Below are 25917 nucleotides of genomic sequence, written 5' to 3'. Positions count from 1 at the left end.
CTTGCTGTCTTCGTGTCACTCAGCCCAAGATTACACGACGTAAAGCCTAGCGGGAGTGCCGGTTCTCTCCTTTCTATTTGTGCGAAGAAATCTCGCGGTCCAGCTTGGCATGAAAACGCGACGCGACGCGACGCGACAGAACGGACGTTCATCTCGTGCCAGGCACAACAAATCTTTCACGATGAAAAATCATCTCGAGGAAATGGGACGGAATTTTTGCTCCTTACGATTTATCAATAGTGATATCGAAATAGACGACTCTGGACGGATAAAAATGTCAGCTTTGGACATCGATATCAAGAAGCAGGTTGAATTAATGTTTGTACAATACACTATTTTTCAAATTATTAAAATATGCTTGCGTATTATGACAGATTGTTCGCTTCACATATTTCGATTTCTTTATAACATTTTACATCGTTTTAAAAAATTGTCAAACAAGATATTAAACCGTCGATATATTAATTAAGAGATAATATTAAGAGATAAACTGGACAAAAAAATTTCTTATTTTTTATAACATGGCTTTATTTAATATAATTATTAAACATAAAAGATAAAAATTTAATACTATAAATATTATAAAGATCACAAATATACACACTGAAAGCCATCGGCTAAGAAAACTATAAATTATAGTATAAAGAAGTAAAGAAGCTCCCTCCTAATAACAAAATGTATTTCTCCTTAAAGCCGTGGTTTATTAAAAAGGCAGAGGCATACAGGCGTTTCCAATAAATGTAGATGAGATCTAAGAAATTTTTCATATACCAGAAAATACTATACTAGAAATATAAATGCAAATGTATAAAAGATGTAAGAAAAGAAGGAAGAAGCAAAAAATCTCAAGAAGGAGCAAACCACAAACAAATGCAATAAAAAAGACTGAGAAATACATACTATTATTATCGAGAATGTATCAGTTTTGTATTCGTCAATATTTGCGTCAGAGAAATTATATGCGTGTATTTCTAAGTTTTTTGTTGCTTTGTTTTTGGTTTGCTCTTTTTTGGAAGTTTATATACATACATACAATATCGGTGGCAGTGTGGTCTAGTAATAAAGTGACAGACTCGAAATCGCGAGGAATCGAGTTCGAGTTCACCTGATCCCAGGAATTTTAATATTCCAAACTGCACCCCCGCACGAGAAATTTTCTAGAGTGGACTCTCGTGCGGAGAAACTATAGTTGGTCCACATGCAGCAAATGGGAACTGCTACTTAATGATTCGTGAGAGAACACACGATAGAGATGCATCTGAAGTTATCGATATATTACTAATAATGAAAAAATTTCATATTAATCTTAACATCAACGGTTTAAAAATTAAAATTGTTATTGATATAAAAAAATGTAAACAAATTGTGTGTAAGTATACGCATTGTCTGATATCACGTACATTTTCCATTTATACACACACTGTACCTATATATTTAAAAATGGATAAAATATATAATGTGTGGTGTGCTGTATAAATAGAAAATGTACGTATAGACAATCAGTATACTTACGTACAACTGGCGTACATTTTTTATACACTGAGAAAAAAAATTTGTTAATCGCAAAAATATTTAGTCCAATACGAGCAACTAAATATTTTAGGTAGTTTAACTAAACGTTAGTTAAATTAATTGTTGATTAAAAAATTTTAAAGGTTGACATGAATGCATTATACCTTTTTTAGTGCAACTTAATAATTGTTGAAACATCTAATGTTTAGTTAAACTAACATGTTTAGTCGCTCGTATCGGACTAAATATTTTTTGGGATTAACAAATTTTTTTTCTCAGTGTATCAATAACAATCGTAACTTTTAGAGAACTTTTAGAGAAGAAAACCAAATTTATGTAATAAATCCAATATCTATTCTGAAATAAACTTAATTAAAATGTTCAAATAAAAAAAGTTATAAAAATAAAGATAACAAACTTATCACGTCTCTAATCGTTTTATAAATTTATTAAAAAATATTTAAGTTTTCAAACATTTATTTTTCGTTCTCGAAATGCGTCAATATCATTGATGTAATAAGTGGTAAAGAATTACGGTATTTAAAGCAAGAAAATAAATGAAAAGTCTTATATTTCTCGATAATATTTTTAGTTAACCAATTTGTGTAAAACTATAAACTATACCAAAGAAATTCCACTGCAGAAATAACAGGACATAGAAATCAGTGTGAAATTACAACTGTTATAACAACGCGCAAAGGTGAATGTCGTCGTATAGTACACCTTTGAGAATACTAGTATATACTATTTCCTAAATTTGCATTAAAGCATGATAGCGTACAAGCAAAATCTATTTCGGAAAAATCATTTGAAATTGAAAACACTTATTAGAAATTATTTCAACTAAAACACCCCCATATTTCGGTTTTAGGAAGTATTTCTGTTAGTCTCATTCATCTCTTTTCAATTCGCACGGGTGTAACGAGCAATCAACAAACTTCCCCACGAGCGCCGGCTTTGTACAAATCGATACTGCGAAACGTTAATCTCCAAAAAGCGAGCACGTCAATACCACGCATTTAACGACTCCACTGATAACAGTTACGGCACCTGCGAGCGTTATCGCCGTTACCGGTCCTGTTAAAATCTCTCGTTCAATTCGCTCGCGGCCTCGCCAAGTCCGAGTAGACGTAATCAAACTGTCGCTTCGTGCGGATTTCCTTTCTCTGTCGCTCTTTCTGTCTCATTGATTTCGCATCAAATGTGCCATTCGCACGTGGTCATGTCGCGCAATATACGCCATATACCAAGGCTGACGATCGCGTATTCGAAAAATCGGTTGACCGCGACATCAACGACTCCGCCGTCGTCGTCGCCGTCGCCATCGTCGCCGCTGCTATCGTGGATGCTAAAGTCACCATCACCAGGTAAAAGTCATTTGGCCGGTAATTAGTTGCCCGAGCCGCGACAAATTGAAAAAGTTGCTGAGAAATGGGACGCAATTTAGCCCGCGGCCGCACGCGCGCGGCCGCGCGACGTTTTCGTGCTGACGATAATCGAGCCCGCGCCGTTGCTGCCCGCACAGCACCGCGACGCAAATCGAATTTTTCCGCGTTTCTTTTTTCGCTGCTTTCCGCGTTTTATTTATCTTTTTTTTTTCTCACACTCGTTAGACCGCGCCTACCGTCCAACTCGCGAAAGTTCACGCTACGCGTCGTCTTGCAATCCCGCCAGAATGCCGAGCAACTCATCGTTGCCAGCTTCCATGACAAATACCGACAATCAACTCTTAAACGTATAATATTTCCCGTTTCGCCGGTACAAGCATTGGGTGCAAGTTATTCGATGGAACGAAAATTGTTATCGAAAAGTTCTTAAATAGACACAAAAATGCTTAAAAAAATTATATGTAAGCATAATTCTTTCCTACATTTCTGCTCTTTCCTACTACTTTTTAGTATCCTGCATTTTATGATAAATCATTTATTCTATCTATTATCTATTTTATTGTCCTTTTTTTGTTATTCTATAAGATTGTTTGTTGATTATATTATATTTAGCGTTTAAATCATACAAAAATACAATTTATTTTAACGAGGTATCTTTTTTACATCATTCAAATATACTGTATAGGTATAATGTAAATATTATACATATATTCAAGAAATTAATCGCATAAAAGAAATTGTTAAAATTTATATAAATTTTTAATTGAGATATGACTATGCCCAGATTGCCCAGAAATGATTATATCAAGTATATATTTTGTATATCAGAATTATATGCGCAATAAATTACATCTATAATAGACAAATGATTTTTTTTATAGTCTCTGGATATTATGCCAGTAGTATTTAAGAGATAGCCTTGTCTATTTTAATGCATCTCAGAGTCTGAAAATCACAAACGTTCTCTTTTCTTCGTCCAACTCGATGTTAAGCGAAAATTTCATGACGAGCTCGAACGCAGTTCAGCAAAAAATCGAAACGATCCTCGGAACAGCGCGAGTGTCGTTGGCATGGGCGTTTTCGCCGATCGGCATTTTCTTTTTTCCTCACATCCATCCGTCGATCGTCGTTTCGCTTCTCTTCCTCCTCCCCTTCCACCCCTTCACCTCTTCATCCGCGACCATTATCTCGGACCGATAATGACGTCCATTATTTTTTGTTGCTGCAGCGTGTACAGGATAATGGCGGGTCGAGGGTTGGAGTATAGAGGGTGTTCGTTAGCGCCTCGGAGAATCATACGATGTCGTTATGCGATTACGACATTCGCCTCTGCGAAGTGGAAGCGCTTCCGGTTCTTCGCGCCCGCATCAGACGGTCGATGACTCCGTTTTTCTGAGCCAACAATTGCGTTCGGCGTCGTAGAAAGATTGCGAGAGTAAGAATGAGAGAAAAGGCGCGAGAGAGATAGACCGTTTAATTGGCGACAAATTATACACGCCCGGTCTGCCATAACTCTTGTGCTTTCTCTCGAAGGCGTGACCGAATGCGACGGAAAGATATAAAGAGCAGAGGCCAGGATAGAGAGAAGTTAACTATTCAGTTTATGACTTTTTCGCGTTTACGCATCTCACGTATCTTCGTTCTGGATGCGTTAAGTACTGATGGACTGATGGAAATTTACAATTTATTTTACTAAGACTTTTTGATTCTCAATACAAAACATTGTTTTAATTAAGACCTAACTCAAAATTCGGTTAAAGTAATATTAAACATTTACATATATTCCTTTCACGTTTACTGGTAAATATACAGCGGATGTCAGTCAATAATAGAAATCGATTTCTTGGCATGGAAATACATGATGAGTAAAACGATTGAGAAACCAACTGACTGAAACCATTAATGTTATTTAAAGCGGAAATATGGGTCAAGCCTTCTTTCGTTCGCGCGTCTGTTGTCATCTTTCGTTCGCTCTTCTCCTTCATCTTTAAGGCATCGAACAAAAAAAAAGACAGAGAAACAGACTGTGTCCCTGTCACTTTACGGACACCAGAGTGATTTATTTTTGGACATCTGCTGGGCATTCGCCAATACTTAAGTCTGTTCTGCTTGTACCATAGCCACAAAGTCATATTATTTCAATTGAAATATATCGATTGCATACAGTAAACATCCGATTTAATAGCCCGGTAGTCGCGCTTCATTAAATCGCATATCCGATGAAACCCATGTGTCAATAAATCAAAAACTGACGATTAAATTGCCGCTGTTTATTAACTGAAATTGGATAATAATTTATGCTTGATATTCGTTATAATAATGCGTGAGATATGTTTTTCGTTATCTGCAGTTTGCACTTGTAACTTTAAACTTCGGATAATACAGTATTCAATTTTTATCTTACGTACATAAATACATTGTATTCTCTCTAATATAATATAATATATTTTACAATGCCAACCCAAATTTAAAAATTTTTTTTATACACATAAAGTAATATTTAAAATAAAGATTTTTTATAGACCAACATTTCTAATGCTAATTATGTGTAAATGTGTAAAAAGAAAATAATATACTTCTTATATTTTTATAGCCATTATTGTAGTTATGTATATTTGGTTAATACCAGTAAAGTGCATTTATTTATTAAAACTTATTTTACAGCCTCTCATATAATAATAAAGTACATGAGAAATTTTATAAAACCGGTTTTCTTATAAATTATATATAAATTGATTTTAAAATTATCCGTTTTCTTTATTGAATTATACGAATGGAAAAACATTAAAACTTAACATTGTTACACACGCAATACTCACGATTGATAAATAATACACTAATTAGTTATTTTTTTATTTCTTAGAGTCGTTTCATTGTAATGACAAATATAAATGAGTTTATTTTTGAACTGCTTCTAACTGCACACGATAAAGTACAATCTTGATAAAAGTTTTATGGAGATTAAGGTGACTATTCAATCATATTTTTTTTCATTTATTTTTCGTTGCTTGATTTAATGGATTAATATAAAATCGTCCAATTTAATTCTTCGTTTCTACGAATTAATATACAGTACCACGATATCGATATTGGAAGATTGCCTCACTGGTATAGGCGTCGCGAAATAAGCGAAGTTACCACAATACTCTCGCGTAAAGACTGCATCGATTATCGTTATTTTACGGAAAGTGTCACCGTGTGACTTATCGCGTTATCGCGACAATACCAGCTGTGCACGCATCATGCATATATCTGCATATGTGCAATCGAGTGAATAGACTGTATTATTAACGTGAATTATCGAGTGTGTCATAGCGGTTTATCGAATTTCCCTCTCGCTTCATCTTTGTTCTTCTCTCAGGCTCTTTCAGAGCACCAGATACATATAGTTGGTGCATTTCGAATTTCAGTAAAGACATTCGGTAGACATTCCATCGATATTGATCGTTAATGTCCGCCAACTGACTTCAGGGTTAACCTGAATATTTTAGAGCCCACCACGGAAACGAGACTGGCCGGCGTCGAATAAGGAAGGAAGGCTACTTTCGTTTCCGCCACCGACTTGGATGTCTTTTTCATCTTTTTCCATCCTGATCTCGATAGTTCCTCTCAGCTTATTTTTTATTTAAATTTTTTGGAGGCAAAGTTATTTTCAACGTTTGTAGAAATTAATAAAAGGTACACGTATTATTTAGTCTTAAGTCGGCCAAATATTTTAACGTATATTACATTATATTAATATTCGAAAATTTTCTAGATATGTCCGTTACATTAATATTTACATTTATATCACCTAATATTTTCAACATTTTTGGATTTGCATCTCTCTCTCGTTATTTGAAAGATTTAGTATTCTTGTGACATTTTTCCAATGTCTTTCCTTCAATCTATTATGAATTTTCAAAGAAGAACTTTTTTACATCGACGTTTTCTTCTGTAATGACTTTATCTAAATTGAATAAAGTCCAACCTATAAAATTAGTATAACGCTAGAAATACATTAAAACTAAATAAAAATGACGTTTATTCAAATGCAGTGACTGACATGTTAAAAAAGAATTGCCTTCCCTATATGTCTATATGAAATTTACTACATTTCTCAATTGTATGCTTGCGTTATACATCATATATAGATCTTTCAAAAGAACTGACGGGTGATCGATTACGAGGAATTTTCTGCTCGCCATTTGCGCGCATTCATCGATCGCGCCGAAGCACTCGCCGTATAATGGTTTCATTTTCCATTTGTATCTCGCCTACTAACGCTCCAATATCTCTCGTCCCGCCGCGCTTTAATAATATTACGCATTGTTGCGAGCGCGGTATGCATGCTTGTAAATTCGCCATAGTTTTCCGCCAATTTCGCGGCTGCGAGCCAGACGCGCTCTTCCCGCCCCTTCTTTGCCGCAAAATCGCCACGGGATACTCCGCTATTTCAATTATAGACGCAAATACCTTTTTTCCCCCCTCGTGCGACATTGATTTACACGCACGAGAAAAATTTTCATTGGCAACGGAAAAATAGCACGCAACGTTTTTTTAACGAATTTTGGCGATATATATATATGAAGTAGATTCCCGCATTGAGAGAACGAAAATAGACGAGGATTTTTACAATGGATAATAAAACATACCTTTCTGAACGCGATATGACATTCGAGCTATTTTATATCACAAAATGTTTGAATACTATTTTGAACGCCATGCAATAGATAGATAATTTCAGTCTGAAATTGTAAACCATCGTGCCTCAAACTATCGCGATAGTACATAGAAATCGATCCGCGCGAATCGTGCGTGTGGAACAACAGGATCTCTCGCTGATTCCCATACGAAGTAAATCTGCCGTTGGACACCAAATAGCATTGAAACGCATTGGTGTACTCGGCTTAGAGTGGGAAGGTTGCAAAAGGGTGACTAAAAGGAGTCGGCGGTGAGAGGAGAAAGAGAATGAGGGAGAGAGAAAGAGAGGGGAAAGGTTTCGGGCTCTCGAGTCATTTCTCCGAGCCAACACAGACCTCTCAACTCAACGCCACTCGTGGAAACGAAATCTGATACGAGAAAAGCTAAACTCCTTCAAATGCACAAGCCGTTCTCTATTCGCCTTCTATCTACCCTCTCCCGCCTATATACCGCTGCTACCTCCGTCGTCTTCTTACTCCCTCCTCCCCCCGCTCTTCGGAGTTTGCAATCCCCTGGCCACCTCTTTCGACTCTTGCTCCTTTCAGCTACCCATGCACTTATATATACTCAGTCAACCCTTTTCATTGCGAAAATGTTCTGCAATTCACCTTTCCTCTTCCTCTCTTCCTTCTTATCCTTCCTTCTCCTTCCTTTCCATTTTCTCTCTCTTTTTCTTGTGTTCTCTCTCTCTCTCTCTCTCTCTCTCTCTCTCTCTCTCTCTCTCTCTCTCTCTCTCTCTCTCTCTCCTCTCTACTTTCCTTCTTTTTATACGTCGTTCAAGGACGTTCCACTTTCTTCTTCTTCTTTCCTCCCTTTCTCTACATCAGAGAGACCCCGCGCTCCAAATTTGTTTTCTATCACTCTATTGCCGATTGAACATTGCCCGCCGCACGCTCTTTCTCGAAGAGCAATTGCTCGACTTCCGGCTATTTAACCCCCTTAATTAATAGCCGGCATAAGAGTCTCAGATTCCGCCTCTTTCATGGCACGCGACCTTCTTTGGAAGCGAGGAAAAAGTCGAGTGGAGTCTGTCGCTTTTTACTTTCGTGAGTAGACGGGTAAGGAGTATTGTAGATGTACATTGAGTAAACTGAACGAGTAATGTCAAATTAATAAATAAAATTATCGTTTTCCAACAGTATTCTTTGTACATATTTCTTACAGCTTATTATAAAATGTTCTATTTTCTTCTTTCCTTCATTATTCCAAGATTTAAATTTAAATGACGCTACGTTCTTTATGTACTAAAAGCATTATGTACTTGAAAATTAATATTACATATTATGTTGCTAATGTTAAAAGAAAATGTCTATTAGGCGAAAATTTAAGTAGTATGCAAGTTAGTTTTTTTTAAAAACAAAAAAGAAATTTATAAAATAGGTACATTATAAAAATATTATGACACTACATGCAGCAGAAATAGCATACTGTTAGTTTCATGGCGATTTTAATGCTATGATAGTGCATTAAAATAGCTATTGTGCATTCGCAGCTATTACTGTGTACTCTGCTTGAATGTAAAAAGATGTCTATATTTTAAGAATAAAAAAGAAAAAAGTAAACTTCAGAGTTTGTGTTATTTCGCTCTATTGATTATTTATCAACATATAAATTTATATAAGTTTTAGTCTTATTCTGATCATTTTTCTTTTTCTTAAAAAAGATTGAAATTTTCTTCGACTTTTCTCAACTATTCACTGTGCTTTAGTCATAAAAGCACGTATACATAATAGGCTGTGCATGTATCCGCAATGTACTGAGCTCGAGTATGTGGGTTAAACTACTGAAGCTAAATGACTGTGCGGATCAGTCATCTTTGCAGAAGAAAAGGTGCCTATGAAGCGATGCCAAGATGATGCTGCCGCCGCACGATGCGTAAGAAAAGCTTGTTGTTTCGCTTCGCTCGATGGATCAATAAAGCTTTTTTTTCTTGAATAAATTTCACAAGACACGTGGTATGACTTTAAATTATTCGCAAGTTCAATGCTGCTCGCGTGCAAAGAATGGATTTAATGGGTGTGAAATATATGGAAGTTCAGATACGCAGTCGTGGTTTTACAAGAGCTTTACTTTCTAAAGCGCAGTGATTTATTATTCTCGCAATTAATAAAACATTCTATTAAAATTTTTTTAAAAATATTAAAAATATGCTAAATATTAATGTAAAATATAACAGTAATCACAGAAATCAATTAGCTTAAATTGTAACTATATTCTACTAATGCTGTAAAGCAATATAATGAAGTTTACGCAATATAAACATTTATTATTAAAAAAAATAGTAAAAAAATTATTCTCATGGCAGACTTAAATGAATTATGTGGAAAGACCCTTAGAAAGGATTATGTAATTTACATAAATACATAATTAAAGGAATAACTGCGGTGTGTTGTTAAATTCATGTTGTTAATAGAAAGGAAGATTTTCATAGATTTAATATAATGGAACATCATATGTAATTGATGCAATTTATTGCGGTTCAGCCACATTTAACATATCGAGTATTATTAACGATCCGCATACGCGGCTTTGCAGGAATCGTCGCACATTCAGCACGCCCTTTCGCTCTTTCGATCGATAATAATTATTCTCGTAAATTCAGGCACAACGCGTGTATGAGCTACAGGCCGAAAAAGGGGAGGATAGGAAGGACGGAATTGCCAGGCCTGCTCGGTTAAATGCTCATAATGACGTCTCGTAATTGCATCGAAAGTTTCCAGGGAAACTGTAATTATCGTACAGGCTCACTTCCAACGATATCTTCGGCCCCCGGTCGCCTGTAATCGACGGGACGCCAAACCTGAAGAAAGGAAAGCTGCTTTTCTGACGAAATATTTTTCCAAGCGCGCACGAGAACGGCGTTAACTCGAATCGAAAAGAGGATCGAGAGCTTTATAATGGAGCCTCCTACCCTCGGATATTCGAAAGAGAGACAGAGAAGCTTAAAAATGCGTCATTTGAAATTTTCTCTAATCCCTGCTCCAGTTAAATCAATTAGCGCCAACGAGAAGATTGTTCAAATTTCCTCATTCGTATACACTACGGCCCTTCTGTACACAGTTTAATTTAAAATCGCCATTTTTAATCCCAGACTTTGTTAAACTCCAGTACTCCAGTACTCATTTTGCAGTTGCAATGATAACGTGCATAAACCTAGCTTTACAAATTTTATAGTATTACCAGTTCTTATATATAATAGCATTTTAATGATAAAAAAATAACGATTATTTAGTATAAACACATACAATTTTATATTAATTTACTTACTAATCTTTTGCAACTCTAATAGTTGTTTTTATAACTAAAACTGATGGAAAGAGAAGAATAACAGTTATATATATAAACATGCTTTTCCTTCCATCAATAATATAATTTTGCATTTTTATTTAATTAAGATTCCATAAAGTCATAACATTCTCGGTTTCTGATAAGTTTGTAATATTAAAGCAATTGTACTATTTCGTTCCGCAATTAAGAAAAAAGTCGATTGCTCGAAGAACATGGTTCTAGTAGTATGAATCGACGTTGTTTGCGACCGCGACGCACCGCTCGTTTGTATCGATGATTACTCCAAGATTCATCGAGCCCACCACATTGATTTGAATAATTTATTCGAACGATCAACCGTATTAATATTCATTATTCGGTCAATCATCGGCACTCGGATAATTATCTGCGTAAACGTTCATTATTCCGGCTAAGCGGATGCATCTGGCAATTGATTCGGCACTCGGCATATGTTGAAGCTATATCTAAACATTTCTATAGATAACAATGTTGATACATGCAGCAACAACCGTGATTTGTGATCAAAGGTGACTAACTTGCGTTTGGTTTGAAAGATAATCATCCAGAAGCCATCGCGCATATAATGCAAGTAGCATAATATATATCACAATATAATACTATTGCATAATATAATTTTATAATATTTACTCACATCGCAAAATAATCGTTGCAGTTCTTTGTAATATATTTGGAATTAATTTACTGCATAAAGTTTTGACATCAGTTAAAAACTTGTTGCCAATTTTATCAAGTTAATTCCATTTTTTATTTAAATTTAGAAGAAACTCGCATACGCGCATATATTTATCGCAATCGAACATCAAGTTAATTATTACGTCATGTTCACTTACCCCGCTGAAGGTCTTGACGTTATGAAGAGCGTTCTGCGCTGCCAAAGCCGCTTTTCTAGTGTAAAAGGTTACAAAGCAACATCCTGTAACAGAAAATTGATAATTTTGGTTAGTTGAGTATTTAGAAAAAGTATTAAATTAATTGATCATTTCGCTAATAAAAAATGTTAAGAATGGTTTCTTATACATCTGGTAAGCTTTTCTTTGGAGATTTATTATTAAGACTTAAGAGTTAGTATTACTACTGTCCTTTGTCAGTCAATTTCACGAAGGAAAATTTATTTCGATTATTGACAGACTAATTGTGAGAATTTTCATCCACATTATAACTAAATTGACATAAAAATCTCACAATATATCAAAAAAATAAAAATTACAAAGTTATCAAACTACAACGCTACTTTCTAGCAAGCGAATGAAAAGTTCCGCACTTCGGGTCATCATGCTCAATGTGGCTACCAACAAGAAACTATGATAGACACGAATGGTCGCAGAGTTCGTGCAAACGGTGACAGGTTCGATATTGAAGACGATCGGAGGGGAAAGAGTAAAGTCGACTCTCGGGGACCTCATCAAGGGTCTTCCGTATCCCCCGCGGTTGTCGAAACTGGACACTATCCAAGCTTCAACCGGTCGATAGTTACGAGTTGCCAAAAGTTCGATCCCCGCGTCTCTTTCTCAACTAGCATCGTATATACTCGACCCGCGTCCTTCTTTGGTATCTCTAACGTCTCAAATGAATCATTAGTTTATCTATAGACAAAATAAAGACGGCCGAATGCTCTGTCAAATAGAAATTGAAAGATAGTATCCCTTTCTAAAAAAGGCATGGATAGTTTATTGTTGCCTCTTTTCCGCGATGCCGATTGGTTCTCTTGCTGCGCTTACTTCATTTGCAGCTGTCATTGTATATTTTGACAGTTGTGTGTATCATGGGGTTAATAGTCTAATAGTAATAGCATAATGTTAAAGCTAAATAGCGCGCGCGAAGCGCGCGTCTGTAGTGTCTAGTGGCGTATAAATAATGTATAAATCTACAGTCAGAGTTGAAATCAAACATTTGTAGAAATTTGAATATTGCATTAAGGAAATTGCGTTATTGTTATTAAAAATTTGTGGTATAAAAATTCTATGAAATCAAGATTTATCGGTTTACGTAATTTCAATTTCAAAGATCTGTGAAAAAAAATATACATAATATACATACATATAAAGATAAAGTAATTAAACTATTGAAAAATGTATTTTAATAGTAAAGAAATTTATAGTAAAATTGGAGTCAGTGTAGAAAAAGGAGAGACTATTTGAGTAAAAGTAAAAAATCGGATATAAAATTTTCAAGACAAAAAGCTAAAAAGCCTAAAAGCTTCGAAAAACCAAAAAACTGAAAAAACCTCTCCTTATTTTGAAAATTTTATATTCGATTTTCTCTTTTACTGACTCAAATAGCTTCTCCTTATCCTATATATATAAAAACAAAATCTATAAAAAATCAAGTCATTGTAAGATAAAAAAAAAAAAAATAAAAAAAAAAAAAAAAAAAGTTTGACGAAACTATAAATAAGTTTAGAAATCTAAGATCTACGTGTAAGCAAACATCCGAAAGTTTCTAAAACCAAAGTTATTAAAATTTTCTGGAATAATTGTCACATATATGCAAGACAATGTCGTTAATTGCGTCAACTGCGATTAGATTTTTCAAATACATTTTCCAAAACGTTTGCAAGTCTCTTTTTGTAATGCAGTAAGCAAACAGTATTAAGGATAATTAAGATATCGCAAAGTTAATGGCAACGCAAGTTAATAACGGTCAGGTTCAATTAACAGGTTTCCTATTTACGGCGTATACAAAATTATGATAAACCTGCAACGCGGCACTGAGCACAGAGGATGTAATTATAATGCGATCGCGGTAATAGTTTCGGTAACAAGCCTTCCAATTACTCGGAGAAATCCCGATATTCCGCAATGTTTTGTTTGGTAACGTGATATTCAATATCGCATTGAATAACGCATGGTACCGCGATGAATGCATAATTGCGAATCGTGCAACCCGATACGTAGCGGAATGTTGGAGCCAACGTATTAAGTTTGCCTAATCAAAAAAGAAGTTTTGCTTCAGGCACAGTTGCATATAATATTTCATTTTGAGCCCCCCCCCCCCCACGTAACACGAGATTGTACAGAGGGAATCTTTGCTAGCAGAGAGGAAAATAATTGACAATGGAATAATTATACGAAAAGATCGAAACAGATAAAAATAAACGGAAAATCAACTACATAAAACTCAATTTTTGTTTATTTCGTATTTGTTTCTTCAATATGAATTAATCAATTAGACATGCAGACGTTAAAAAGTAATAAGAATTAATCTTTCACTAAAAGTAATTCGGAAATTCGGAAATCAAAGTTGTTTTATCCCAAATAAGATTAAGCTCCTCGCGTGCACGCTAGAGCGAGGGAAGTGACATTCTCTTAACATGTTGCCAGCAAGTTTCCGTAAATTACGGCATGAAGACGCAGCCGGGAGCCGGGAAATTATGTTCCGGCGAATAAGTAATCTTAAGGCATCACCGCTCCATAGACCTTTAAATCACCGCCTGCAAACTGCCCCCATGCATCCCTTCGCCGCCCATCGATCGGGCCGTTGTAATGCCCGTGTCTACAAATGACCTTGCTCGTCAAGGTGCTAACGTCAATCCACGTCTGCCCCCACTATTATCACTGGCGAATTATTTTGTCCTCTTTGTCAATCGATTTTGAAGATATATGTAAAACATATTTTTCTAATTATTAAAACTATCGATCACCAACGTTACCGAGGAGTATGTGATAACGTAATATATAATATTTCATAATGATATCACACTTTTTAATTGTGTTTAATAATTTATTTCAATTATATTATTTGATTAAAATTAGGGCCTGTAATTGGACTTGGACCAGAATTTGAACTTTAACTTGAATTGATTGTTGCAGTGATGGCAACAATGCTAGAGATAAGAGAATATTGTATAAAATATTATAATACCTAAACAAGTAAAAAGAAATAATAGCAATGTATGAAACAAAGAATAAAATAATTTCCATAACTTGCCAGAACCAATGCGCGCGTGAGACATAATGTAATTGTCGCGATTGCCCCATACGCGTCGTACGCGAATTGAGATTAATAATTAATAAGTAAATTATTAAACTGTACGGTAGCACGCCCCGGTACCTATTCCCAAGTGTATACCCGCAACATGGTCCGAATGGCGATAGTTTCCACGAATGTGTCGAGTCGCAAACCGGTGTAATTTCCTGAATTAGTTTAAACGACATGTTTTATTCAGAGTAACAGAGCTTTGCCGGGTCATTTTACAGAACGAGAACTTGGCCGAAGCAAGCGACATTGTTAAATCGAGATACTGCTTCAATATATATCTCAAAATAATACATAATAAATAACAACGGAAATATATTCGCAACGTTCCTTTGTATTCAGATGTTTACTACGATGAGTACGTGTGGCCTACAAAGTGATTAGTTCGTCATATCAACATTTAAAAAAAATTAAGATATTATCCATCATTACAGTTGCAAAGAGCTTACTCATTAGTTATTAGAAGATAAAATTAAAGAGAAAGTTAAAGACCTGAGATAACCAGATCACAAAAGAAATATGCGACACCGCAAATATGCAATACGAAATATGCGATATGAATAGCTGCACGTTCAATGTCAATCGCGTATACGCGAATCGAAGAGAATTATTCATAAGGTTGAACAAAATAATCATTGTTAGCGGGTTTAATGCTAATGCCAACACGATATAGATTGTAAACCAATGCGCCGAATTATTAACCAATTTATACGCTAATTCTCCGCCGTTCCCTGCCTCCAACGCTGAAGAGAACTTGGAATAGTGACGCCCGAATCATGCCGAAGCGGAAAATTAGCTTGAGTTTTACACTGAAATGCGACAAAATTGTCGTTTTCCGTGATTACGATTGCGGCTGGAGAAAATTCCAAGAAACGACGGACACAACATCGAGAAAAAAACATAACTCAAAATCCTTCGGTTCGTGTAAACGAACGAATCGTCACAGCATTATGAGCGAAATGCAAATTTAATTTGCGCCGGCGCGAATTACGCCGTCTGCAAAAATCACGGTGAGCGCAAACGAACGAACGAACGAATGAACTAACGGGGATACCTACCATTAGGAATTCCCAATTCACGCCGTAATTATCGCTAATTGGACTCCGGATTATATCCGCGCGACACTCGTCGCGTGAAACGCTCGAGTCGTTCGAGATGCGAATTATGAATGCCCCATACGTATTTCTGAGAGCTACGGAGAGCATTGCAGTGCCGAAAGACTGCACGAGACATGAAGGATTGTGAAGAGGGAGTCAATTTTTATACCCATTATAATCGTGTTCCGCACATTAGAAGTTAAAAATAAAATATTTTCAAATTAAATCTTTGAGTCACACAATATATTTTTAACAAAAATTTTATCGACGAAAGTAAGACGATACAAATAAATTTTTTTTAAGCGAGAAAGAAAACCATGAGATGCACCGTATAGTTGACTGATCGGTAACCGGAAACCTGCGCTATCTGTCCCATGAGCTCGCGGCTAATACCTCGATGCCAACGCGTGATTAGTGTCCGCGGGGAAATCTACCGCGGACATGTTTGAGAGCTAATGCTCGTTTCTGCCTCAGAACCCTTGTGGGTGCTTTGTGCTTTTCCGCGCCCGATACGAATGCAACTAATTTCGACGCGATCCGAATCAATATCACTTCTCTAAAATCGAGCCAGCTCGGTGGTCGTCGCGAGTAAAGATATTTCCAATTATAGAACAATTCCTGAATTCTCATCGATTATATAGTACTGGCTGCTGTCAACATTTTTTGTTCCAGTCCCGGAAATCGATTTCTTCGTGAGGATGCGGATCGTCTGGTGATACTGACTGATGATATCTGCCACTTTTTTCCGAAATGAGATACTTCGAGGTAAGAAAAGCGCTAGACGAAACGCTGAATCAGTGGATTACGACACCGTGTCTGTTAGTCGATCATGGCAGTGGAGATATATCAGAATAGCCACCGTATTCCCTTCAGAAAGATGGAAATGCTCAGACTACGGTGGATAATTTCATGAAATTTTAAAAGATGCAAAAAATTTCACATTATAAGAGATCGAATTGAAGCTTTCTTCTCTATTGCAATTTCAATAAATCTTCCATTAAAAGGACGTGCGGAAAAGAGCTTTTCAGTTGAATTTACCAATTATTGCAGTCTATTGTTTCTAGAAATAAATTGAATTGGAAAAAAATTCAATTGGAAAACGTGATCAATTACAGAAAGAAAGGGTGAAATTTTTGTCAAAAATATGTCTCTTTTAAAATGTTGAAATATGTCTTTTAAAATGATGAAATATGTGTTTTAAAATAATGAATCCTATACGGATGAAAGAAGTAGAGCAATACTTCTCTCTCTCTTTCTCTTTCTTTTCTCTTTCAAATATATTTTTTGTATATTATATGTATAACGGTTACATTAAAAACAAAAGCAATTTCTTAAATTAACATTTAATAATTTTATTTAGAAATATCATCACTATTATGTTTATATACACATTATATTCTTCTAATACTAATTTTATAACTCTAATTTAATGTGTAATTAAATTGTTATGCTTACTTTGAAGTATTTAAAACCGATGAAATACTATATATGCAATCTCAACGAATTATTTCTAAATTAATTATTCTCCAGTTAACTTTAAATAATATTCTAAAAATATTATTTAATATGCAATAAATCCTAAGGTCACAAAAAAATGAATGCGGAGATTTAGTGTCAAATAATGAAATTTGCTTTGGATAAGACTTTTCCACCACCACGGCAGAAATAAGTTTCATCGATAGAATATGCGGTTTATGACGCACTACTTGTGCTGAGAAATAAACACGTATATAGTCATGTTGACCAAAGGAATATCTGCATTCGCGTTATGCATGGAATTTATCCGCGTTTCGAGGTAAAATACAAAAAAGAATTTTAAATATTTAAATTCTGCTCATACACAATTTTGTAACAAAGGTTGAATAAAGTTATGGAATTGGGTTACGGATTTGTCAAAGTGAAGTACGTGAAGTGACCGATCGCGACAAAGAGGGCCGCAGCAATTTATTCAAGTTCTAATTTAAAAAGTTCAATTGGCAGTTCAACGATAAAACATTACATTACAAACATTGTTTGAGTGGAGATGTGTTTTAGTTAAAAACAATTCATTTTATGACTTAAAGTAATTTTAAAAAACTTGTTAAATTGTTAAAAATTTAACAGCAAATTTAATAAAAGAATGTATCTCAGTCTTCCAAAGATGTATAGTACATAAATTGAGTATTGTTTCAATATTTGCTCGGACAATTTAACATATTAAAAAATACCTTCTGATTGAAGATTGTAGTGAGCACTTCACTCGCCAAGTATCGAGCACGATAGATCCAAAGGTGTTATTGTCCGAGACTCGGCCCGCCTACTAGCATGCGTAAATCGAGTTTAACGAAGAAAGATAAGACTGAGTTATATATATATATGTATATATACCCACGGTTATCTCGCGGCCATGCTATACAGAATGCTTGACCTTTGATATCAAGTGGGCGTCGCTGTGAGGTGCAAACAGCATCAGCGATACCGGGTACTTCGTCGGACTCAGGTGTGCGAGTGAGCGCGAGTGTGCACTGGGAACCGCAGTGCTACCTTTGACCGATCAAGCAACGTAAATTCTATGATTAGACCGAGAACAAAGCCAAGTCTCTAAGGAACCCGGCTCGATCACAATCAGCTGCGTCGAAACGATCAGAGAGAGAGAGAAAGAGAGAGAGAGAGAGAGAGAGAGAGATCCCTTTGCGATATGCAAACCTTTCTATTCGAAATACCTCTCCCATACACTCTCCTATATGAGAGATATGCTCAGATTTGATTTGGACGAAGATCAAACGGAGATGTTGTTTCCAAGATGTTTCTCATGGTGGTCAACATTATCCTAATACTAAACAATCTTCGATATTTTGGTTAAGTCAATTTATACCTAATATATATTTTGTAACTCAATTATCATCTTGTATTGTGCAAGTTATCTTAATTCGAGCTAATAATTGTTTATTGACAATATATTATTATTCGGTTGCACCAACGTTGCATAACACTTAATCTTAGCTTAACTCACTCTTTGCCTCTAAGAGAACAGTTAGAAAGAAAGTTAGGCTCTAGTGAGTGAAGTTAAGCTAAGGTTAAATGTGACGTTGGTGCAACCGGACCTAAAGCACTTAGTAACTGTGATCCAGGCTAGATAATTATTATTGAATCTTTTTTTCAGTGCAGTAAATTTATTTTCGCTATTGTGCGATTGAGATCAATGACAATTGAAATCAATAACAATTCAAGAAACGTCGAGTGACTTACGATCGTCTTCATTTGTCAAAGACTAATCGTAAAACTTGAGAAGAACAAAACATGTGACTCGATGCAATCGCTTACGCATTGATTTCGCATTCGATAGAAGTTCTTCTTCGTCCGCACATTGGTTTCCGGATTTCCGGCGCTGAGAAGATAGTTTGCCGAGATCGGCATCGATTTGCGATAGTCTTTAAGGATCGAGGATGGATCGAGGCCTCGATAAGATCTAGTCCTTGTATTGTCGATCATGATAGTTATCTGAGCGGGAGAAACGTCTCGGTGGCGGAAATGGCGTAACTGAGAACTACATAAGAAGACGACGTGGTGGGCAGGACGGATATCGCTGTGATAAACCCCGAGACCTGCGATTTCTCAGCAATCTCGAGAGATGCAATCGCGAGCAATGCAACCAAACTGCAACTTTAGACCAAAATATCGGGTATTTTCCAACGATACAAATTTTATACGGCAAATCTTAAGTGGATACGAATACTTTCACGAGTTTAGTAAAGTAGAAAAAATCGTAGGAAAATATACAATAACAAGCAAGAATGTCGGAAGTTTTCTGATAATTCTTCTAGATAATCACGCACTAATTATGTCTAATTATGCATCTTTAACTAGTTATTTCTTTAAATATCTGTATAAGAATTATGCAGTATTATATAAATTGATTGCACTCTTTTAAATAAACAAAGATTTGCAATGTATTTCAAATTATATCTTGCCTCGTTAGCAATGTGCCAGTTGCGCTCTGATGGTGCAAAATTGGGCGAATTGAGGCAATCAGGTGCGTCACGTGGGATTTTGCAGAGTCGTACGTGTAGAGAACACAACTCCCGCGAGACTTTTTGTGTATTCCGGTTTGCTCGAGAAACACGAAGCTCTTTTTGCTACGAGATTACATACGCGCTGCAATGTGCACGAATGTGTATATATACTATATATATATGTATATGTACAGATGTATAATTGTATGTATGTATATATATATATATATATATATATATATATATATATATATAAGTATGTAAATGTATATGTGTATAAGGTGTTCTAAAGTTTCTCTTCCATACATATAGCCCGAAATAATAGCAATTCAAAGTTATGATATTTATCCAACGGGTGCAATTTAATTCACAAGCTCAATTGCTTGCAAAAATAATAAAGCGTACGAACAAGAAAATGTTTGGTTATAATGAACATTAATTGCAAACGATACTCATATATTGTGAACTTTTTCACAATATAAAAATTGCCATCCCAAAAGAAGGCTAGATTCGATATTGAAAATTGTAGAGTTATATATTATGTTGTGATTTATTTCTTACAGCACTTGCTGTTTGCATTTTATCAATATTACCAAAATTATATTTATTATATTAATAACGAAGATTTTTGCAAACACACATTACGCTGTTTTCCACAAAAGAGCTGTATGCACACATTTGATAAAATATAAACATTTGTTTTATGATATTTACGCGTACCTTCGATACCTATATGCATATTTCACATGCACGATCACAAATATATTCACATTACAAATTCTTTTAATATAAAATATTGACAAAAGAGAAAAACCCTGCAACCGCAGTTACTATCTGCAGCGCCTCATCAGAAACGTCCGCTACCATGGTAACTAATTTAAAAGGTGCCCTATAGGTTCCCGTATGTAAATTCCTGGGTTCCCAATACGCATTTGTTGGCTGGATACTATCGCGATATACTTTTCTCTGTTCGTCATTGATATTCCAGCCACGTAAAAGATGGCTTCCTCTCACGGGATGATATCCCTCGCAAGAATCCGCTTGCGGCGCTCCGCTCCACTGTTTCCTTGCATGGTGGCCTGCTGCTCTTGTCTATCCGTGCGCTTCGCCATGCACGAGTAGCAGAGCCAGCCTACAGCCGATAAGATTCCTATTTGTCGCTGAACTTATTGCGATAAATCCGCCCGATCATTTTGCTCCGGCTCGAGCAATAAGTTCGCAATTGCCCGGAATCGATAACATTTGATGTTGCTGATCTCGCACAATCAAGTATCGACTCGATAAGCCTCCGTTCGTAATACAATCGTTTCCATGGAGGCTCGTTCTAACAAACCATGTTTGGGACAAAGCAGAACAAAGCACGGTGCAGCGAGCGCTGAGAAATGGCTAAGGACGGCGCAGACATTTGAGAGTTTAATTTAATGGCCAGCTCAGACTCCAGGAAATATAGCGGTCACAATTTTTCCCTGGTCTTTATCGAGATTTTTATTGCCGTTTGCAATATGTTATACCTTTATATACCCTTATTGGTATCAACCTAAGTCCTCTGGACTTCCACAGGGGACGGTATGCACACCGATTTTTCATATTACCTCGGTAAAGACAGTAATTGAAATGGATACTGCAATTGATTTTGTATCTAGTTCTTTCCAGCCCTTAAAATATTAATATCTCTAAAAACAGATTGCTGTGTGCCGAAGTACATTCAATATTCTAACACAATTGATTAATTCGAAAGCTAATTGATAGAGATAAAGAAAGCCAATTGCCAATGCATTCTGAAATAGTCAATAGAATATGTAATTCTTAAAGCGTAAAACTTAAAAGATATATCAGAATAATACTGTAATTACTGTTCAAATAATTGTTGTTTGAAAATAGCATTTATGCCTTCAAGTTAGACTAATTGAATCACACTACCACAAGATTCGAGCGTCGCAACTAGCATAATGGTTTTTAGGAACAAAGAGAGCATGTCTCATAGAATATATGGGCTGATCCCAGAAAATCCCGTCGTGTTTCCTCTAATATACGCGCGCATTTCGATTTCTGGACTACCGGGAAAATTAATGGCAAGGCTCCCCACAATTGGTGTAGTCAAGCGAGTAATCCAAATTGCTAGCAGCCAGTTAGTTAGTCGGCGCTCCCACTAATCTTGACGATATTAATTCGTATACGCGTGCGAGCACGCGTGCACATATCCTTGTTGTGGCTTGCTGCAAGGATTCCGCGAGCAAGTGGTGTGGGTAAGCGTTAAGGTGGACGGTTGGCGGGACCGTGTGATGATCAAGTATACAGTATAATAAACGGATCTGTCGACGTCAACGCCAGAAGGGACCAGGAAGCAGGTGTCCCGTTCGTCCTGCGAGACTGAGGATGCATCAGCGAATGAAGTTAAGATGTCCAAGATAATTGCACGTTAATCGTCATTTAAATATTTTATACGAAAAATTACAGAGTCGATAAAAGAACAAAATATAATCAAACAAAAAAATATGTAAAATAATACATAATATTTCTAGTTACTTCACGTATAAATATTTTAGAAATTTTCATCTATTGAAAATTCTACTATCTTACTTTAAAATTATATGAGAAAAAATTCACTATAATAAAATTATATTTTAATATAATTTTATAATAAAACAAGGTCACTTATACATATATGATAGAGCTTCATAATGAAACTGGGTCATAATTGGATCTCTGCTTGAAATGTAACGCTATACTATTCCAATAATATATATCTATATATATATAGTATAAGAAAATGAACTATTATACGACGAGAATGAGGTCAATAATATATATTTATGGTCGGTTAAAAATTTCGTGACTTTTTTAGAAATTTGAGTATCACAGAATAATCAATAAAGTTACGATTAAACTCAATTAGTTAATTCAGTACGTATACTTATTATAAATATTATTAATTATAATGAGAAAATCTGTTCATGTCTTCTCCTTTGTTTTAAATATACAAATGCAATTTGATGCGCGTCAGAACATTGCAAAATAATGCATATTATGTTCTGCTTATTATTATGCCTGCCGTAAGAGATAACGTATGAGCCATTTATGGCATAATAAACGAATCAGTCTCCGTCAACACCGCGGGAGAGAGTCGAGAAGGTGTCCTGTCTGCGATGTCACGCATAAATAAATGATGCAGTTCGTCCAACCTCGCCGACCAAGTTTCGTAATATTTTCTTGATGCTATACGTTTTACGAAAAGCAACAGTGTTTATAGAATCAATCGACCGTTTATCATTTTAGTGAGAATATTTTGCATCACATGGTGTTCACATTTGATGCAAGAAATAAAAAAATTACAAAGAACAAAGATTCTAAAATTAACTGTAATATGTGAATAACGAGAATTTTATTATCTTAGTATCATCGTGATTATGTCACGCTAAAATCAAAATCAAAATAAAAAAATTTGTAACATAAAAAAACCAAATTACATAGTTTGTTGGAACTATAATCATTTTCGTTGAGTTGGCAATATGTAAAATATATCGAAATTTCCGCATTTTATTTTTAAAATTCAGATTTTGACGTGTATCATACTGAAGCGGTATCGGTAACAAAATACTAAAAATGTATACTGAAACGGTATCGGTAAAAATTTATACCATTTTTGTAACGTATATTCAAGATTCGATTTATTTTCGAAACGATCGATTTATTTCTACGATATTAAATTCTCTGTCATCAAATTGCAATCAACGAATGCTTGAATCATGTGACCACATGGTTCAAGCATTTATATATTCCATGTGTGTGTGCGTGTTATGATTAGATACATCTAAATCACATATCCGCGGTATAGACGCGCACTCCGAGCAATAATTATCACTTAGAGATTGTATGGACAGAGACAAAGCTTAGATACATGCTGGATGCCTCGGCGCAGACATTTGTTATCCCACCTGTCACTTGACTCACGACGCGACTCCTATCTGGCTCGTCTATCACCGGGATAGATATCTCGATTATGCTCCCTGAATGCAGCTCGTGTGTATGCAGGTAGGTTTATGAGGCAAGCGCGTATGTGCGGATTTCGGTCACGCCGCGGCCGGCTAGGCGGCTGTGCAAAGGATCAATAGATCTGTTCTATTTATTCGAATCCGTCTCTGCGTGAAGGATATAACTCTTGAAAAAGTATATAACTCAGACTAGAAATCATCAGCTCTCAGAAAATTGGGATTCGAGCAAATCCGGAATGGTTCTGGTTGCCGTTAAAAAAGATACTCCATGGACAATGAATAAGAATGTATGGTAATATTTTTTTGGAAAAAAGATATTTTAACTCTCTCTCTCTCTCTCTCTCTCTCTCTCTCTCTCTCTCTCTCTCTCTCTCTTTCTCTCTCTCTCTCTGGCTATTACGCGCTACTAGTGGCTTCCTGTTAACCGATTCTTCAGAACGAAACACCATTATAGTGGCTCTTTTCTATACCTTGGCTGCGTTCCGATCGTTCCGATATTCACTGCCAGTGCTGAAAATCTATAGTGCAATGTAACATATGCTTTAGATTTTCATCACTGACAATAAATATCGAAACATAGCCCTAGATATCTTGTCATAGATAGTCTTCAAATGTTTTAAAAAATGTTTGTTTTTCAGACACATTCTGCGGTCGAGCTGTGCGTACAGTGGTATTTTTGTTCATATAACAAAACCGTTTGAAAGTATGCTAATAAATGTTACGATCATGTGTCAAGAAAATAGAATATGGATATTGATAATATTGCTTTATACTGATTAATCAACCATTAATTTTTCCCATTTATTAACTGTTTTATTTACGACGCATTGCTCATTTTTATTTTAATAAAACAATTTCTTCTTAATTATCATTTATTTAAAATTAATATGGTATCGCGTAACAATAATAATATAATTAATAACATAATATGCAATTATAAGAATACCTTCTACGTTAGCTTTTATTTGGCTTTTAGAAATTTCTCTATACGTCCGCGATTATACGAACTCATCGTTCTGGTACATAGGAATCGAGAATTGTAATCAAGATTAACGAAATTAGCTCTATATAGAGCATCATCATTTTCCATATTCTTCTCGCTATATTCTCATTCTCGGACGATAATTGTGAGCTTGGAATTTAATGCGAGAAAAGGAGATAGTGACTCTGTACCCGAGTGCGCAATTGGTCGGCATCGGGAAAGGTCAGCCAGACGACGGATAAGCACCAATTATTAGAGTTACCAGGACGTGTATCGTTCGTTATCCGATTAAGGTGGCTGAAAAGAAATCCGATAGGAATCCGATGAGGCTCGCCGGTCGGAGGTAAAGCCATTACCGTTGCGCGGCATCGGGATAAACGTACGAGCGTGGCTACTGGTGCAAGAATGTTTCAGTATTGGTACAGTAAAGTGCAATAATGGCGTTCAGTAGGAGGATTTTTAACATCCTGTCGGGTTTTTCCTCCAATGTCCAACATTGCGATATATTACGTATGTTCAAGAAATTTAATACGCCTCTAATTATATTTACCCCATTCCACGCCAAAACAAACTCGAGCGGAAAATAATAATTCATTTCGATCACTTTCGATCGAGAAAAGAAAAAGATAGTACTTATCCATGAAAATTTTGATATATCAACTTAATATATTCCTATATAAGAAATATTTCTCTATGATTTTCCTATATGAGAAAAACTTGATATACCTATTACTATGAAATTTATTTCTATGACCTTTTTGTGAGAAGAACGATAGCGCACAATCATATAATATTCAATATTTTAAATTATTTCATGTAAAATGTTCGACTTATGTCGATAAACAATAGATTCGTACCATTAGATTCACATTTAGATCTACAGATCTATATACATATTAGCAGGTTTGACATTTGGTTAAATCTGCGTTAAATCAGTAAAATATAAATAAGAAAAATACAATCGCTCTCTTCTCTTAAATTAATATT

The 25917-nt window shown here is 35.5% G+C and overlaps 1 protein-coding gene and 1 long non-coding RNA gene across 26 annotated transcripts in view; one reads left to right on the top strand and one right to left on the bottom strand.

Annotated features, from left to right (window-relative positions):
* LOC143895625 (uncharacterized) overlaps positions 1-17201 on the top strand; it is a 38908-nt gene extending 21707 nt beyond the window's left edge. The window contains exon 3 of the long non-coding RNA XR_013256376.1: positions 16637-17201. This is a non-coding gene — a long non-coding RNA (uncharacterized LOC143895625). The remainder of the gene's footprint in view (positions 1-16636) is intronic.
* Positions 1-25917, bottom strand: part of LOC143895616 (CUGBP Elav-like family member 1-A) — a 553022-nt gene that overhangs the window by 84310 nt on the left and 442795 nt on the right. For all 25 annotated transcript variants that reach the window (XR_013256373.1, XM_077402904.1, XM_077402903.1 and 22 more), the window contains one exon: positions 11723-11805. Coding sequence is in view for 24 of the 25 variants with exons in the window: in XM_077402904.1 (XP_077259030.1) it covers positions 11723-11805 (83 nt within the window). In the remaining variant the exon portion in view is untranslated. The remainder of the gene's footprint in view (positions 1-11722; positions 11806-25917) is intronic.

Source organism: Temnothorax americanus, unplaced genomic scaffold (genome assembly GCF_048541705.1).
Source record: "Temnothorax americanus isolate GAGA-0224 unplaced genomic scaffold, ASM4854170v1 Scaffold16, whole genome shotgun sequence".
NCBI classification, from domain to species: domain Eukaryota; kingdom Metazoa; phylum Arthropoda; class Insecta; order Hymenoptera; family Formicidae; genus Temnothorax; species Temnothorax americanus.
This window is presented reverse-complemented; position numbering and strand designations above follow the sequence as displayed.